General features: G+C 30.9%; 1 protein-coding gene and 2 pseudogenes across 5 annotated transcripts; 1 reads left to right on the top strand and 2 right to left on the bottom strand.

The window, feature by feature from the left end:
* Positions 1-5,902: 5,902 nt before the first annotated feature.
* Positions 5,903-7,723, top strand: LOC100797546 (protein-S-isoprenylcysteine O-methyltransferase A-like; annotated as a pseudogene).
* Positions 7,724-9,535: 1,812 nt separating this feature from the next.
* On the bottom strand, positions 9,536-12,166 carry LOC100811226 (DNA polymerase epsilon subunit B-like; annotated as a pseudogene).
* Positions 11,729-17,821, bottom strand: LOC100797006 (pentatricopeptide repeat-containing protein At1g73400, mitochondrial). Of its 5 annotated transcripts, none has more exons than XR_001382767.3 (4): positions 17,746-17,821; positions 15,562-17,579; positions 15,397-15,480; positions 14,776-15,159 (listed from the first exon to the last, which is right to left on the bottom strand). XR_001382767.3 is itself a non-coding variant. In XM_014762216.3 (2 exons), exons 1-2 carry the CDS (start codon positions 17,799-17,801, stop codon positions 15,821-15,823), a joined length of 1,815 nt encoding a protein of 604 aa, XP_014617702.1. In that variant the 5' UTR covers positions 17,802-17,821; the 3' UTR covers positions 14,776-15,820. The 5 variants fall into 5 exon arrangements, 1 of the variants encoding a protein (XP_014617702.1); XR_001382768.3 differs by having other exon boundaries at positions 15,397-15,471; XR_005886381.1 differs by lacking the exon at positions 14,776-15,159 and adding an exon at positions 11,729-13,366 and having other exon boundaries at positions 15,397-17,579.
* Between the last annotated feature and the right edge of the window lie 711 nt (positions 17,822-18,532).

The following is an 18,532-nucleotide window of genomic DNA, read 5'->3' as shown; positions in this document are numbered from 1 at the left end:
ACTAAAACAGAAAAAGACAGGTGAAGTGTTTAACTAGGCAATTGCAAAATGAAAGTGACGCATGTGATAATAGTTTAATAACTAAATGCCTAGCAAGTAGCGCTATTTTATCTAATTGTCATTTTTTAAAATTTCTAATTATTTTATTTATCTTCATATTTTTATAAATCATTTTATGTCAGTCTTTTCAAATTTAACTAGCGACTTGTATGCTTGGGCTATAAAATAAAATTGTTGTCAAAATCACAAAAAAACTTTTTTCTAATCCTGAATAATTGACAATTTGAAGCCTATTTACAATGTTGTACTGCTGTAAAAAAACAAAATCGATTATACAAATAAAAATATATTTAATTTTTCTTAAAAAAATCTGAAATCTTATATTTAAAATATATGTGCAGTCTTTTACCGTTTTAATTTTAATATCCTTAAATTTTTAAAGATACGTATAAGTGATATACTACTTCATATCATTCTTTTAGCTAGGATGACTATTGTTTATTGATATTTGAGATGCCTTTACTATATATATTATAGTCAACGTCCGAATTGAATCATATTGAATTTCATAAAGATCGAATTATTTATACTAGCTCGTTGCTTTGATGACGAAAGAAAATAATGGAGAGAAATGATCAGAAAAAAATAAGAGTGAAAAAAAAGAAAAAAATAATAAAAAATAATATTTAGATTAGATAAAAATAAGAAAGAGTGAAAATTTTCTATCTATGGAAAAATATCTTTATTTTTACTAAAATTTTATTATTCATATTATACGAGGGTAATTCTCTCTCAATTATATTCCTTTCGCTACAAATTTGTATTAGGGAGGGAATACATTTTCCCTATGAGTTATTGAGTCTCTCGACCTTTTTGTCTCATTTCTGTTAAAACAAACAAAAGCTCAATTTAACAAATCTTAATAGAAAACTTATATTACAAAAAAATTCAAATGTGAAATTTATTTTACACATGTATTTATGTACATGGATATCTAACAAATATGTAACCTACAATAGAAAATGACCTGGATAATTAATAGAAAATTTTAAATTGCGTAAATAGTTGCCCCAATTCGGTTAGGAAGTGCTTGATGATACGTAAGTGATGAGAATGTGTCAATTGACTAATTTAGTGTTCATAATAACTCCCTTTTGTTGATAAACAGGGTTCCAACAACTCATGGATATTTTATTTCAATTACTTTTGAATTACAATTCTTTCTAACAATAAGCCTTAATTGACTGAAGAACCCGAAATCTACGTGTCCACTTTGTAAAACATGTTATTAAGTAGAACAAGGTTGCTATTCAGGATTTACCTGAAGACAGTCATGATAAGATGATTATAATAAAATCCTTCATTTAAATATTTAATACAATACATACTTAAGATTTAACAGAATAATTTAATTTATGTCAATTGATTCATGCGACTTAGACACTTAATAATGTATGTGCAAGTTAATAATAATAAAATTTAATTTTCATATAATGTTAGTGTAAATTATTTTACACTCAGGGCTAATTAAATATTATTTAATTATGATTTTTGAAATAATTATTATAAAAATTAATAATAAACTTATCCACAATCATTGATTCAATAATAATGTGAAAAGAAGTTACACTATTATCATTAGATTCTAATTAAAGTATAATAATAGTATATATGCCAAATATCCTTTTGGTCATATAAGCATAAACATATGACAATTTAATTTAGTTTAGTTGATGGAATAAAATATATAAATATTAAAAAACTCTAATATCATATTTAACTTTTACCGATAAAAAAAAATAAAAAAGGTGATAGATAGTACAAGAGACTTAAAGTGTTGGTAAACATTCCGTTATATTTAATGAGAGCAAAAATCAAAGGATTGAGTGTTGGCCTAACTTGGCCGGTCCCTATAGCTAGTTGCACAATTATTGTTATTGCTTGTTTAAAAAGTGAGCCAAATCTTTCACCCACCCATCTGTCTCAAGATTGGTATGTGTCATTGCTAACGCAGCCGTTTTCTTCAAATGTCAACAAAACCTCTATCTCTTTAAGACTCCAATCGCAGCATGAGAATTGAAGCTAATGTCTTCTTTGCTTATAATATGCTCTTTGTAAATATTTCACATGTCACATATCAATTAAGGGGACACAAGTATTATATTGTAGTAGTTACTCTAGTTTTTTTTTTTTTACTATTATAATTCTCGGTCCGAATTTAATCAAATTTAAAGTTTTTCATTTCTCCTCAAAAATATATTATGTGAGGATCAAACTTAAGCTTTTTTTTATATATTTAATGAGTTATCAACTGAATTATAATTATTGAGTCTCCTGTAATTAGTATAGATGATATATAGTTGATGGAATTATAAGAGTATAATCCATGGTATGATGTTGGACTATTTTTAATTAGATTAGAGTGCATATATAGATTACACGTGGCAGCATGACAGATATGGAAGTCTCAACTCTCAACTCTCAACTTTCATTTCATGTACAAAGTAGATCATTGACTGTTCACCTGCTTTACCTACTTTTTTCCCCCTTATAAACTGGGGCAATTATGCTGCTACATAGAATTAGTTTTGGAAGTACCAGAACTTCAAATTCTCATGTACTTGCATGCTAATTTGAGAAATATCATTGTAGGAGTTTTCTTGTGTTATTAGTCTCTCCTAACCGGGAAGATAACTCATCAACAAACATAACAACCAAATGGATAGCAAATTAACTTTCCTCCTTCTGTCTCCTCATTTATTCCAACCAATTAATTAACAAACCCCCCAAGTCAGGTCAATGTAGATTGTGATGCTTAAATGGTGAAGCTTCAGCTGAAAGATCCATGCCAGTTGATCAACTAAGTACTCTAAGGTGATTTTTTGGTTTTTAGGAGAGAATAAATTTAAGGACTCCTATTGGATGAAGCTTACATTGACATGATCTGCCATTGCAGAATACCAACTTCCTTGTCCCCCAAGAAATTTTTATCGAATCAAATATTTTTTTAAGGTTACATTTTCTTATATGGGACACAATCTTATTTAAACAAAATAGGATTGTTATGACTAATAATTTTTTTTTCTAAATATTAACGCAAGTGCATATCTGGAGCTTAAATTCAAAATTATCGTATAAACTAAAATAATCTTGTGTGAGTTGATGCATATTTTAGTTTTGAATGATAAAACCCGTTATTTTTTTTATTATTTATTGTACAAATCTTTGAAAATAAAACAAGAGAAAATAAAATAACACTTTTGTAATTATTGATAAAAAAACATAAAAGAAAAAGGAAATAAAACACATTTTCTTGAAATAAACGGACTAAGTTTCATTTTCTCTACTTGGTTCAGATTTGATGCAGTCACCTAAATTTGGAAGAAGTATTTCTGTTTTAGGAAGTTATATCCACCATTGAACCGGACAAAATGCTGAAAATTGAAAACCAACTTTCCAAATGCTCCAAGGAATTGCTTTTTTTTTTTTTTTTTTTTTTTTATCATGACCCAAGAATGGTACACCCACCCATCTTACTCTAAATGATTAATAGGCCCTCAGTTTTCATACTTCCTACATCTCTAATTCCAATTTTTAAGTTTATATTACCTGATATAGCAATATCATTGGTCGTCTCTTTCATTGCTATATATTGATTTATTTGCATTTAATTAATTTATAGTCAATACTATTTGAGACTAGCATGTGAGTGAAATGGAGATTGAATGCACTACAATGAGTGCAATTTACTTATAAGGTTATGGGTATTAGGTATAGGACAAAGATATAAATGTCCATGTAGGACAGGTTTACATTCAATAGGTCTATATATTGACCTTGACGGGAATATATTGTAACACCTTTATAATTCTAATTAGTTAATACAGTATATTCCTCCAATTTTGGCCTCAAAGTTACGTGTATGATTAATGTTTTGGTACTGAAATCGTAGTACACAACTATTTTAACCCTTTGCATATAATCAAAAAAAGAATTTGGTAACATGAATGATAGGGCCCATTATCCAACAAAAAGTGACATGTAGCTACCTAAATATAAGGAGGAATTGTTCCATTGATATTAGGAATTCCAATACTGATGTGAAGTTAACGAAATCTTTTTCTTTTGTTGTGAGTAGTGGAATTTATCAATAACATGTGGAACATAGACCCTATTATGACCATATCTTTCGGCTTAAGTGTTGAGTGGTGAAAATAATAGGTTTATAAGGATGATTGCAACATTTTATCATATATAAATATAAATATAAATTCGATTCGTGGAAAGCTGATTTTCTTTGTAACAATAATCATGCCGATAAAGATTCTACAGTCTTTTGCATCACTTAATGACAACATCAGATACAGTGATACTGTCACTAAAGTTTGTTCCACGCACTTATTCACCAAACATAATTTTCCACATGTTAGGAACTTGAAATTGAATTCATTGTCATGTTGGACACCACAAAGGAAGAAATAATAAAATCCCAGAGCACATATGAAGGAATATACACGAATTTACTGTTTTCCTGTGGGATTTATTGTTCTGATTCACATAGCAGTCAAAAATCAATTATACTAAATACAAAAGAGAGCTCACGCAATACATTGAAAAGTTACTTTTTATGAGACTTTCCAATTCCTATCATGCAAGCACTGAAACAAAGCATATAATCATCATTTTATCTTTGACTGGAAACTGATAATGCAGTTTAATGATCCTAAGTGCTATCAAACTGTACCCTTAATTTGTTGCATCCAATTCACTTTTTGCTTTACAAACTTCAAATGATGACATGATCTTATTAGATATTATTATTTAATCTCTAACTAATAACTATTTTAGACCTAACAACCAAGGACAAGTTATACAGAGATAACAGAAGTGAATTAGGACAAGTACCTCATGGTTGTAACTATTATTTATGGAGAATCACGAGTATCTGTATCACTCAGGTAGCTATTGGAATTTTGTGTGTTAATATTGTTTAATTATTGAATAAAAATTTTAGTTATGGAGAATCACAAGTAGATGTATCACTAGTGTGTAAAGTTTGATAGGGGTGTTCAAGATTAGGCGCAGTCTAAATGGTGTGGATTTCTCACTCACTTTGATTTGGAATTAGGCCACTTGATGTTAAGATAATTTTATCTGAAGTACTTCTAAAATCATGTTATATACGTACCACGTACCGGATACGTATGTTGGGTACTCATGGATATGTATTAAAATTGTTGTTTTTTTTTATAAATTGAATACTTCAATGGTCAATGGATACATATGATTACTTTTAAGGTACGTATCAAGCATGTACCTAAGAGTGTATGTTATGAAAGAAATTGAAATTAACATATTTCTTTATCCATTCTGTGAAAGAAAAATTATATCTCTATCTTTTAAAAAATTATATCATCGAGAGCTTGCCGAAGAGCACCACCACATCAATATTATATATATATATATATGAAGATTCAGTGCATGATAAGTGCATGTCTGTTTAACTTTATTTTTTTTAAAAGATATTTTTAATAAAATAAACATTTTTTTTTTTGTGTTTAACTAAACTGTTTTCTTAAAGAAAAAATTTCCACTTTTTTTAAAAGAGTAAATTATCTGGTTAGAAAAAATATTTTTTTTAAACTATTTTGTTTTAAGTTTAAATACCAAAAGGAAAAATTAAATATAAGGATAAAAATGATGATAACTGAGAAACGTAATTAATAACATTTCATTGTATATCATATCGATTAAATGAATAGTATTTTAAATATAGTAATATTAAATAAATAAAAAATTAAAATTTTCTTATATTAAAAAAAGAATATTTGAGAATGGAGGGAGTGATTAATAAACCAAATACAAGTGTGACCATTTTGCTAGCGCAATCATTTGTTGCTGAATTAGTTAGGGTTTTTCAGAGTGTCGCATTTTGCGTCGATTTCTCCGCACACGCCACCGTCAATCATCTCAGCACAACGTTGCGATTCGAACAATCGCAATACGGTAAGGTGTTTTGGTTCCTATTGCTGTATAAACTCTGCTTTATTGTTGCTGTTTCAGAAATGGTGAATTAAATCTGGTACTGTAATTTGGAAGCTTCTTTCTCTATTTCCTCTTCTTTTTTTTGTTAGACACTTAGATTGATACTTTTTATTTATAATTTCAATCAGCTATAATTCTCGGAGCTGGGAAGGGGTATTCACCGTAAAGTAATTGTGTAATTGATTATTTCTTGAACTCATTCACCTAATTGGAATTGCTGTTATCGTGTTTGTAATTGGCATCTGCATTTTTGGTTAATTAATGTTATGCTTCATCATGGTTATACTCTAACTGTTTGTGTTGTGGGTAATTTTATTTTTAAAAGCTGTTTTAGATAACCCTGTTTTATCATCAAGGCAAAGATGTTTTGACCATTGAAAGAATGAGGTAAAAGTAGAACATTAGAGCTACTAAAATTTGCAATATAATAGATTTAGCTTATCATAAATATTTGACAAAGTTCTAAGTTGGTTGTCCACTGCCTAGTGCAGCCCTTATCTTTTATGGGTGATTGGGATTGGCTATTATGTAGAGATTTGCAACAATGCATGACATATGCTGCAAATTTGGATTTTGATAGAAGCCTGTGGTGTCGTTTGATCTTGTGTAGTCAACCCTTCCTTGTGGAATAAGGTTTGGTTGCCTTTGTTACAATTTATTTAGCTTGTCAAGCTGTGGATAATTGCGGTAATGCCCTCCACTAATCAAACACCATGTCAGTGTTCTAAACCTGTAACCTGTATCTTATTTTTGCATTGCAGTAATGCATGACATATTAGAATGTGATTATGTTAATCCGAAACAAGCTCTGAAGTTACTGATTGCTTGAGAAAGCTTGAGAATTAAACTTAATTGTTTTTATCTATGTGTATCCATTGTTTTAAGGATGTCCTACATAAAGCATTTTCTTGGTGACGGAATACAATTTCCGGTACTAATTTTACAATACAAAGCATCTTTTTCAGGTCTGACCCCTGTACCTCAGATAGTTTCACCGGCCAAGTCTTTCTGTGGCATATCAAATTTTATTAGGACTAACCAGACTACAAAACAAGGCATACTTACTGACTCCATTTAGCAAAAATGACAGAAATCCTTAGCTACACCGCTTCCAGACAGTTATCTCAAATGTTCCTTGGGATTGCCTTGTTTCACGGTTCTGAATACTTTCTAGCAGCTGTCATTCATGGGAGATCAAATGTAACTCTAAAGTCTCTTTTGATTATCTAACAGTATATTGTGGCAATGGTCTTCTCGTTGCTGGAATACATCATTGAGATTGTTTTAGTACCTGAGCTAAAGGAACACTGGTGATCAGTGATTTGGGTCTGGCACTGGTTGTGATTGGGGAAATTATATGGAAGATGGGAATTTTAACAGCAGGGAAAGCCTTCACACATCTTATAAAGATATATCACGAGGAGCAACACCAGTTGATTACTCATGGTATATATAGTTACATCCGTCATCCATGGTACTGTGGTTTCCTCATTTGGTCTGTTGGCACTCAAATAATGCTCTGCAATCCCATATCAACTATTGCTTTTGCAGCTGTTGTCTGGTGCTTTTTTGCTAAGCGGTACCTTATGAAGAATACTTTTTGAGACAGTTTTTCGGAGGAACACGGTATGAGGAATATGCCCCAAGAGTTGGGTCAGGGGTGCCATTTGTGAAATGAAAATCCAGGGTTGGGTTAGATGGTGATCATGTTAGGTTTCATGGTTGGACGAGATTATTGAAGATTATTCATGGGCTTCTAGCAAGCCTACTGATTTTACCACTGGCAGTGGTTCTGGAATGCACTGATCAGGCATGCTCAAACAAGTAAAATTAGTTTGGCTACTATTTAACTAGGATTTTGTTGTTTGGGTATCCTCTTTTGATGTATCTTGCTTCAACATTTGCACTCTTGTTGTAACATTTCATCACTTGCTGGAACAAAAATGCTAAAAACTAGAGAAACAAAATGTAATCACACTGGCATCAGTGCAACACTATTAGATTGCATATAGATGTTCTAAATGCATTCATATGAATAATGCTAAAATATAAGTATCGGGGAGTAGGCCGTTCAAGGAAATAATACTCCATTTCAAAACAAGTGACAATTTAACACACAAAGAAGAAATCATATTAAGTGATGTTTTAAATTTTCAATGAAGCTTTTTTTTAATTTCAAATTTTTTAAATAAAAAGAAACGTGATGAAAAGACAGAGAATAAATAATAAAGATAATTTAATATAATTGTTTCACTCAATTTATTATAATTATTTATTACTGATCATAATTTTTGCGAAAAAACTTTATTTTGAAACGAAGGAAGCATTGGTGTCGAACTCAAACTTATAATTCTAAGCATAGAAAATGAATTAATTTACTGTCAATTTTTCTTATGATAATTTCAAATAAAACTTATATAAACTTGTATAAAATCTCGAATTAAGAAGTGAAATAAATTTTAATATTATTCTCAGATTTTTTTAATATTATTAAATCTGGGTTTACATGTGGAATTTATTTTTTAATATTTTTCTTAGATTTAACATCTACACCACTGTCAGGTGTAAAATCATTTATAACAGTCTGAATTTGAGAAATTTGATGGACAAACTAATGCCTAATTATTTTAATTTTTTTCATACAATATGTTTGGCGTCTAAACTCTAAAGACTAATATTACTAACATTTTTTATTTTGTAAAAATTAAGGTGAAAATTATATAATTTCGAAAATTACCAATAATGTTTTAGAAACAAATTTAGAGGTCTACTCAGTAAGGTCCATGTTTTATTTAAGGAAAAGGTTCATGAACCTTTTAATTAAGGTAATGAAAATATGCATTAATGTAGCATGATTATTATTTTTCATTACCTTAATTAAAAGGTAATGTAAATATCCATATAACAAGTCATATATTAAAAAAAATTCCTTAAGCTATCTTTTAGTCAAAGACTAATTTCTAAAATCAAGATATTGAAACTTATTTAAGAAATTGATATCTCTATTCTATGCTATCAAATAAAGTCATATATTTATTTCTTTAATGTCTATTTTTATTTCTTTTTTTTTAAAATAATTACAAAAAAAATACTTTCTTACTTTAATTTTATTTTCAAAGATTCATATAGAAAATAACAACACTAAAAATCCTAATTTTATTATATATATATATATATATATATATATATATATATATATTTTCAAATCATAAAATAAAAATATTTTTTTGTAATTATTTACAAAAAAAGTAATAAAAAATCCAAAAAGGCCCTAATGTTTTTACAGAAAACAATGTTTTGGGGATTGATTTTTTGTTTCCCTTCAGTGGTTAAATTTTTTCATAATAACAACTCATCCTTTGAGTCACTGCATTTTCTAACTTTATAAGCATAGTTATAACGTTGATGAAAATTAATCTGTCATTCTGTCATCATGGTTATGCCTTCCTTGGTATATGGCATCCCTATGAGTAAATCATATAATCCGTGGTTAATAATCAATAATCACTGATCGTATCTATTTGAAAAACACATTTTTTGCTTTATGGCATTGGCATCCCTATGAGTAAGTAAATCATATAAAGAATAGTGAAGTCAGCATAGCATGTCTGAGACAGACCAACATATATTATGGTCGGTTTACAAGCCTAACAATTTAACTTCCTGAGAGCAAGGACAGTATGCCACAGATGTGCTGTCAATTGAGAAGGAACTAGTATTAAAGTAAGTGATTCCTGTGTTCTTGAATGCATTCCACAGACTTCTGTCGCCCAAGACTATCTGCATCAGAAGACCACGACAAAGAAATCAGCGTCAGAGCATTCTTTCTGGGTTTTAAGAGCTAAAATATACTAATAAACTACATCAGTCATTTGTACAGCTCACTTGCATGGTTTATTAAAAATTATTTCAAGGTCTTGAGATGTAAAATACCAAATAGAGTAGAAAGCGGATATAAGAAATTGTTATTTAACATTAGGGCCTTTTTTGGTTTTCCTTTCTCAAAATACAAAGTTCAACTGTTCAAAAAGTTAGAAAATGTAGTGACTCAAAGATATGCTGAATTTGCCTACTCTGATCTATTTACTTCCATTAAGAAGAAAAAGAAATGAGTTTAGAGATTCAACCATTCAAGCAATGCATATCAATTTCATCAGCCACCCTTCTATTGTGACACTTGGCCCAAAAACTTGGAATTTATGGTCAGTATGCAATGCAGCTTATTATAATGCCTAATATGATTCAAATATCTTTAACAAAAGTAAAAAAAAATCAAATATAAGCAGTACCGTGTGAGGAGTTGGATAAAGATAAAGGCAATGATCATAATTCCATATGTTGGGTTGTACTGTTAGAGGGAGTGGACAGAGATGACTTTGATGAGTTATGGTAGCAACAAGCTGCAATTTGAACTCAAAAACCATGAGTTTTTAGATTCTGAAAAACAAAAGTTATCTAAAGTTAATAGATTATAAAACACACAGGAGGACAAATTACATGCTGAAAAAGATCATCAGTTTCTTCTGTAGACGGAGGCACCAAACAAGAGCGTCACATTCTATTCAGCAGATCGTGCTGGAAAAATACAATTTCTTGTGTATAGAATTTAACCCTGTAACCAATCAGATATGATATATTGTAAAAAGAATCAGTTTCCATAGCAACTATATAGCACAAAATGTGCAGTTAGATAAAAATGTTCCATACAATCCTATTTAAAATGTAACGTTAACCTGAAGGGGTTGCTTGAAAATATGGCATGAGGGATGTGCTTTTGGAGCTCCTCAGTTAAATAATTTGGAAGAGCACACCTAGGAAGAGCTGTCGAAGGACCTGGAAAAAAAATTAGGAGGCGCGGGGTAATTAATTTATTAACAATGTCAATACCTGCATCATCAGGACCTGGAATAATCAGAAGCTTACTGTGCTCTTTTAGCCGTGGATGGGAAGCAATCATTTCACCTAGCTTACCAAACTACATTCTGCATATTAAGGTTTTTGATAATTTTTTACCTTTTAACACAATAATAAAATATCTCTTCTTAATGGCAATGTTGTTAGAACTAGTAGTTATACTAATCATGACACATGACACATCAAATAATGTGGTCTAATACCAGCAATGCTGTCCTAGTTTCAGACTTATAGTCATCACTGTTAATAAATGAAATACAAACATATCGTAAGTCGAATTCACCTGAGGCTCGAATTAGAATGAAATGAACGGTTACATGGCTTAGAAGAGAAGTTTCCCATGAAAACAAATAATGAAGGTACCACTTCCACACTCTCAAAATCATCCAGAACAGTCTCTAGTTTTCTCAAAGCCTTCTCAACAGAAAAAAAAAAAAAAAAACAGCATTGAAATTATATCAAGCTACGACAAGGTGCTAGAGTAAAGGAAGGAAGAGAAACAAATCAACATTGCAAATTACCTCTTCATTGTCTAGCCAAATATCAGCAAGTATAACAAACATGTCATTGACTGTTCCTTTCTCCATCTCTCTTAGTCTGATCTATTGCAAAGGTATAGGAAAAATATATTTCCTTGGAGTATGATACCAAAAAAATTTAAGGTTTTGTAACAAAAATAAACGTGTCAGGTTTTTTTTTTTATGAGTAAGAATTGAATATGGTTCCAGGTGGTTTATAGCACTCATACACCCTGCTCACCAACTGAGCTAGACCCCCTTAGTTAAATATGTGCCAGCTGAATACAAGGAAGGGCAAAGTAAGGTTGCAGTTTCCTCTTTGGTAAAAATACCACCATCCAAAAAGTCATGCCCTGAAAGGAATTCAAGTGACTTATCTCTATCCTCCAATGGAGGAAATCCACATATTAAGACTTGTAGGAAAAAAAAGACACACCAATTATGCAGATATCATAGTGAAAATGTCAGAAGAACAAATGTACCTAATTGTCGATATTAAATCAACTTCAACAAGTCCAAGAACTTCAGAAAAAATAATCAAGACACAAGCCTTTATATATAGGTTCAAGAATGCAAGAAAGCATTCGAAAACGGAAGTTAAAGTTGTTCATTCCTTTGCTATTAGCAACCTTCAAGTCATCAATAGGCAAGCATGTTGAAACTTGAAACAATTCTTCTTCACAAGGCATGTATATTCAAAGGAAAATATTGGTTAAAAATAACATATAGGGGAGAAAATTGGCACTTCCAAAACAGCAAGGTAAAACCTTAAAAGTTGGCAACAGCCAACAGGTAAGGTCAATTTTTCTCGACGCATAATTTATTCTGTAGGTAAAAAATTGCTCCATACTACCTTACAAGTTATATTATACGATTTAAATTACAAACTAGCAAAACAGTCAACAGAAGCAATACAAAAACAAAGCCTACTGACAGTCCAATTAATATTAATATTATCACACATTCATGTAAATTTTCAAGTACAAAAACTATTAACTTTTATTTTTTGATGTTTAATGACATTTATGTGTGAAATTCTGTTTTTCTAAACACGATGAATTTTAATTCCATAAACACTGAAGTTATAAACCATGGCTTTCTTATCTCATATTTATTAGTTTATTTTTTCTCCAAGAGATTAACTAAAGAAACCATACCTCCCTCCTTGCAAGCATATCATATACCATCAAATGATGTATACAGCTCTATGCAAAACTAAGCCTACAAATACACAAGTGGTTCTCTCTGAATTCAAACAGGACTACTTAGATATTTCCCTATTAAAATCATGCAGCTACTTGTGATTTTGTGCAGGTAGCATCACTCCATCACAGGTTAGGCATAAAGACAAAAGGTGTATAAGATAACAAACACAAAAACTAGTTTCATCTTGCATCTAAAAGGGTATTTCCAATATTACAACAACAACAACAAAGCCTTATCCCACTAGGTGTCACATAACTTAGTACTCATCATTGTAGAACCTTTGAGATAAAGAAGAAAAAAACTCTAAGGTAATTAATGTTTGTTACATGTCATTAACACTTCGTTTGAAATGAAAGAAAACATTGGGATGGAAAGGAGAGGGGTTAATAATGGTGATGTATCTTTAATTTATGATTTTTTGGGCTACAACTTTTGTAACAACCCAATTTATTCACAAATTTAGGTTGAAAAAGAAGCTGATTACATTGGATTGATGTTGATGGCATCAGCCGGCTATGATCCCCGGGTGGCAGTCGAAATGTGGGAGGAGCATGGGAAATTGTTGGAGGAGGAAGACAGAATCTCAGTCATATTGTGGGAGAAAAAGCTTGACAGAATCTCAGACATATTGTGGGAGAAGCTTGACAAAATGTTTGGTTGGAACTATTTCTCTACTCATCCTTCTGAAATAGAAAGAGCACAATTGTTGGCCCAACCTAAGATAATGGAAGAAATCCTTACTATATATATAGAGATGTAAGAGTAGGTACCAAATCAGGTAGGATACCCAAACAATCTAGCTTAGTTGACAACATATGATGCAAATTAACTTAAAACAAAAGATTTTTTTTTTTGTTGTATTTGCAACACGATTCAAAATTGAAATGTGTTTTTCTTTGTATTTCCATTTTGTGTTGTGAACCAATATGAAACAAAAACGTGTGTATGTTTTGTATTGCTTTGGCACACCCCTACAAAAAAAATTTGAAACATATTTCCATTGTGTTGTGATTTGTGAACATAAATGTGCTTCGGTTAATAGTAATTTTGAGAGAAAAATGACAAGGAAACGTGGGAGTGAACTTAGAAAATTATGAAATGGGAATAGTAGTAGCCCAAAGTGCTCATCCCCTTGAGCCCATTATATGATTTCCTGCATCCAACATTTTTTGTTATTTTCAAAATTACCCTAGCAAATTTACATAATAAATTTTGTGATAATTAATTTTGGTACATTAAATATAATAGAACAAAATTAATTGTCATAAAATTTATTATGTAAATTTACATGTGCATTAAATATACATTATAAATTTTAGTGTTATATATAATGACATTAATTATTTTATAACATAATTAACCTAAATGCCTTTAACAATGCCTATATCAATCTTAGATTAGGCTAGACATAAAAAAATCAAAATCTTATTTGACTTAACCTATTTTTACCTATATAAATCCAGATAATATTTTTTGTTCCAAAAAATTATAATTATATTTTAACCAATGGAAAATATATTGGATACTTATGAACATTTCTATTTTTTTTTTGTTTTTATTTGGTAATATACTTGTCAACATTTCACTTTCTTTAATTACTTTCTTAGTTTGAATATGTTTTATAAGCTTAATTAAAGGCCACTTAGCTAAAATAAAATTAACTCGAATAGACTAGCTTGGTTCGTACTGAATAAAGTTAGACTCGTTTTGTTTATAGGAATTAAATGTTTAAATTAGAGATTATTTTAATAAAGTAAAATTAGTTTTATATTATAAAAATGTGATTTTAAAATCATCTGTTTTGTTTATATTGTCTAAAATAATTGAATTTCCATAGTAAATTTATTTAAGAAAATACTATGAAATTAATTGTAGTAATTAAATTTGTATTTAAATTATCTAATTCAGGGATAAATAAGAAAAAATTAACTGAAAAATGTTTCTTTTTAATTATCTCCAAATATGTAATGCTTGTCAACACCAATAATGACCTCATTCTACTAGGTGATATTGGCTACAAGGATCACACGATGCGATTGTGCTCTATTAAAAAAAACAAATTCTCAAAAATATTATTATTTTTAATATTTTCCTTCAATATCCTTATTGGTCTTTCTGTATCTCTTTTCACAAGACAAGATAGTTTACATAGTAATTGATTTAGCTCACAGCTTAGCAATGGTGGACTCAATGTAGCCAAACTGGAACCATTATTACCTGACATGAATACTTTGAAATCTTTGCCTAGCTGAGGAAAAAGAAATCCCCAGGATAAACATCAGCTTTCAACTAAGGCTAAAACATGAATCATAATACATTCTAATATATAAGCATACATTTGTGGAATGGTTTGTAAAATAGAGAAAACATTCACAGACAATGATCTTAATCATATATTAAGACACTGGCCTGACATGTTTTAAGAAACCCCATCCTTCCACAACTGGATCTCCAACAAAACAAACAAGCCTCCTAACTGAAAGAAACATAAAAAGAAACGAGGACATGCATTATGCAAACAGAAATATAGAAGGTTCCAAAAATTTTGAAGAGAAAAAGTATATGGTATCGTTATTGAAGTGAAGATACTTGAAAAAGTCAAAGTAAACTATGCCCCCCCCCCCAAAAAAAAAATGCAAGATAAAATCTTATAAATTGTATTACTTTGGTGCTGAAGTAATTAACAAATTCTTGACCAGATAACAAACTTTACCATCAAGCAAATCTGCGCAACCTCTGTCCTCAGATGCAACCATAAAATATATACATGGATCTTCCCGCCTTTAGGCTGCATCAACTAACCAACATCGCACAATCAAAATATGTCATGACAGCTTCCATTGTTTCTCTAGATGGATAAAAAAAAATCGACACTTACATTTTTTTCATGCAAAAATTATTGGCAGCAAATGGCATGACCAATAGAACATGTTCAAAGATGCAACTAGTTATCATCATGAAGTAGTTCAATATGTAATGCAGGGCAAGTTTGAAGGCAGTATCTGAAATAGTTAATACTAAAACCTGCCATGCTTCCAGAAAATATTTGTCTGACCTATCATGATAAGAACCCCCTAATTCTGCCCCTTCAAATTTTTCTGACAGATAGCACAATGACAGAGAAATTTCTAGCACTATTATTTCCCTCTTAAACTCAAGCTCTTACGCTTCTGGCTTAGTGCAAAACGCCTTGCCATACCATGATTATAGAATTTCTTCATATGTTCTGAGAGCCTATGAATGGCCTGGAGATCGCCAATCACTGACAGTTGCATCAAAAAGGAGTCGAACTTTTTATATGGCAGTTTTACTCCCTCATTTATCACTTCTTCCAAAAGAAAACAAGCATCTTCCATTTTATTGCAGTTAAATAGCCCCTCGATCATCACACAATATGTGTCAGTGTCCGGTCTGCAACCCCTGTTGTCAATTTCCTGCCAAGTTTCAAATGCCCCATCAGGATCATCCATCTCAAAAAACATTGAAATCAGCATATTGTATGTCTGGACACTAGGAATGCAATTCAATTCAATCATTCTTCCATAGAGTTTAAGGGCATCCTCAGACTTCTTATTGTCACAAAGGACCTTGAGAAAACAATTATAAGTAACAATATCTGGTCGGTAACTTTTGTTTCCCATCTCTTCCAAGAACTTGTAAGCTTCATCTATCTTTCCACACATACACATTCCCTCAATTATTTCCTTGTATGTTGTAACATCAGGAAGACAGCCACTGCTAATCATATGCCCTATAAGCTTAAAACAATCTTCCATTCTATCATGTTGGGCAAGAGCCACAATTATAATTGCATAAGTCTTGGCAGTGGGGGAAGATATAGTTGAACCTTTTGTCCTCATGAACTCAAAAAGATCTACAGCCTCTGTTATCATACCTGTTTTGCAGTAGGTATCGATGGCAGTGTTGTACGTGAAATTGTCAGGCCTATGACCCAGTTCAATCATTTCTTCCAGTAATTTCATCCCTCTAGTCGGGTTTCTAACCCTACACCACCCAAAAACCAATATATTATACGTCTCCGCATTAGGCTTGACCGTTTTCCTCATTTTCTTATATAGACTTTCAGCATCCTCAACCAAGCAACACTTGCACAGAGCATCCAGCAGCAAGTTAAATGCATTTATTTCTAGTTGCGTCTTCACCCTTATCCTCTTCTTCTTTGCAAACTTCTGCATATGAGTAAGATACTTCTCAGTATACTTTCTCAAAATCACCAAGAGAACTTCAGCCGGAACCATAGTCCTGTTATTCCTCTTCATATATTCCAACACATCACAAACAATCCGAAACTGTTTCACCTTGTACCTAGTACTAGATAAGATGTCCATCATATCATTATAAGCACAAGGTTCATGTGAATAATCCTCTTGATGACCAGCCCAAGTGAAAAACCTAAGTGCAATTTTTTCATCATATCTAAGCCTATGCAACCCCCCTGTAACCAAAGGGGTGGACAAAGGGATCCCCAATTGGCCAAGAGCATTCTCCATATTGTTAAATCCAGCTAAATTATCCATCACAATGCTATACACCTTATCAACGTCACTTTCAAAACCATTACCCTCCACAACACCACTCTCACTACAACTAAGATCTTTGTTCATGGAAACAGTTTCTGAACAATAATGGCGGTTAGAAACATGACAAGCAATATAATAATAGTTCAAGGGCAACGAATATTGAATCAAGTGCACACAGGAAGATTTGTTATCAGATAACGAAGGCCTTTGGCAATGAGCAAGGTGATGAAAGGGTGAAAACCTTGTATGTTGAAGTGTGGTTTCAATTTGTTGCAGAACTTTATTTCTGAAGACCTGACAATGATGGTGGGTGAGTGATGAAAAGGAAGGGTTTTTCAGAGAATTTATTATGTACCTATAAAACATACCCATCATCGTTATTTTTGGTTTTGAAATTGAAGGCAACGAAGGAAGAGTGAGAAAGGGGTTCAGAAAGAAAGATGCAGTTTTGATATCTGGGTATGTGTGGATTTTTCTGTGAATTGAGTTGAAAACAGAGGGAGAGAGAAAGAGGAGCTTACTGTGGTGGATGCTGCTGCTTCGTTTCGACGAAGAAAAGGGGACGAAGGAAAACCATAGACCTGCACCATCATTTTGAATTTTTTATTTCATGTGTGACATCGAGCTTTTATTTTTATTTTATGATTGAGAAAATTAATAATTTATGTCTATCTATCTATTTATGAATTTAATTTTAATTTATTGTCAGATTAATTTATTTACTATGTATTAAAAGTCTTCTCTTTTTTTTTTTCAGGATCTAAAAATGTATTTGAGTTAAAGTGACATAAATAGGTTACTGGACATAATGTTGGTCGACCTATACAAGTTGTGGGTGATAAGTCAAGTAAAATATATTTGGATTCAATTAGGTTTCTAAAATAAAACTGAGTCCTATAAAAATAAATTTTGGGGACTTTTAGTGAGTACTTATAGGCTAAGTTTGCTCTCATTGATAAATCAGGTTAAAAAAACCTACATTAAATATGGATTCAAAATTTAAAGTTAAAAAAAAGTCATACATTGCAATTGATAACCTCTATATTTGAGTGGGTCTTTTAAATTAACATTTCTCATGTACACTCTCTCTTTTTATTTTTTATTGTGCACAACTCACATGTCTTTTAAACCTTAATCAATAATTAATGATAATATTTAAAAATATAAATATATTTTTTGTTGAACTGCTAAGATCAATGGAATTTCTTTATACAAATGACGCAATATTCTTTTTCTTATATTTTCAACAATTTAAAAACATTTTTTTCTTAATTTTTTTGGTATAAGCTACTATTATCGTAAAAGATA

Source organism: Glycine max, chromosome 9 (assembly GCF_000004515.6).
Source record: "Glycine max cultivar Williams 82 chromosome 9, Glycine_max_v4.0, whole genome shotgun sequence".
Taxonomy (NCBI): domain Eukaryota; kingdom Viridiplantae; phylum Streptophyta; class Magnoliopsida; order Fabales; family Fabaceae; genus Glycine; species Glycine max.
The sequence above is the reverse complement of the archived record's forward strand: the minus strand, read 5'-3'. Positions and strand labels throughout refer to the sequence as shown.

Coding starts and splice junctions, on each gene's coding strand:
- LOC100797006 (XM_014762216.3), bottom strand. CDS start 17,801: ATGGTTTTCCTTCGTCCCCTTTTCTTCGTCGAAACGAAGCAGCAGCAT. Junction 17,580..17,745: donor AAGCAGCAGCATCCACCACA/GTAAGCTCCTCT, acceptor TATGTTTTATAG/GTACATAATAAATTCTCTGA.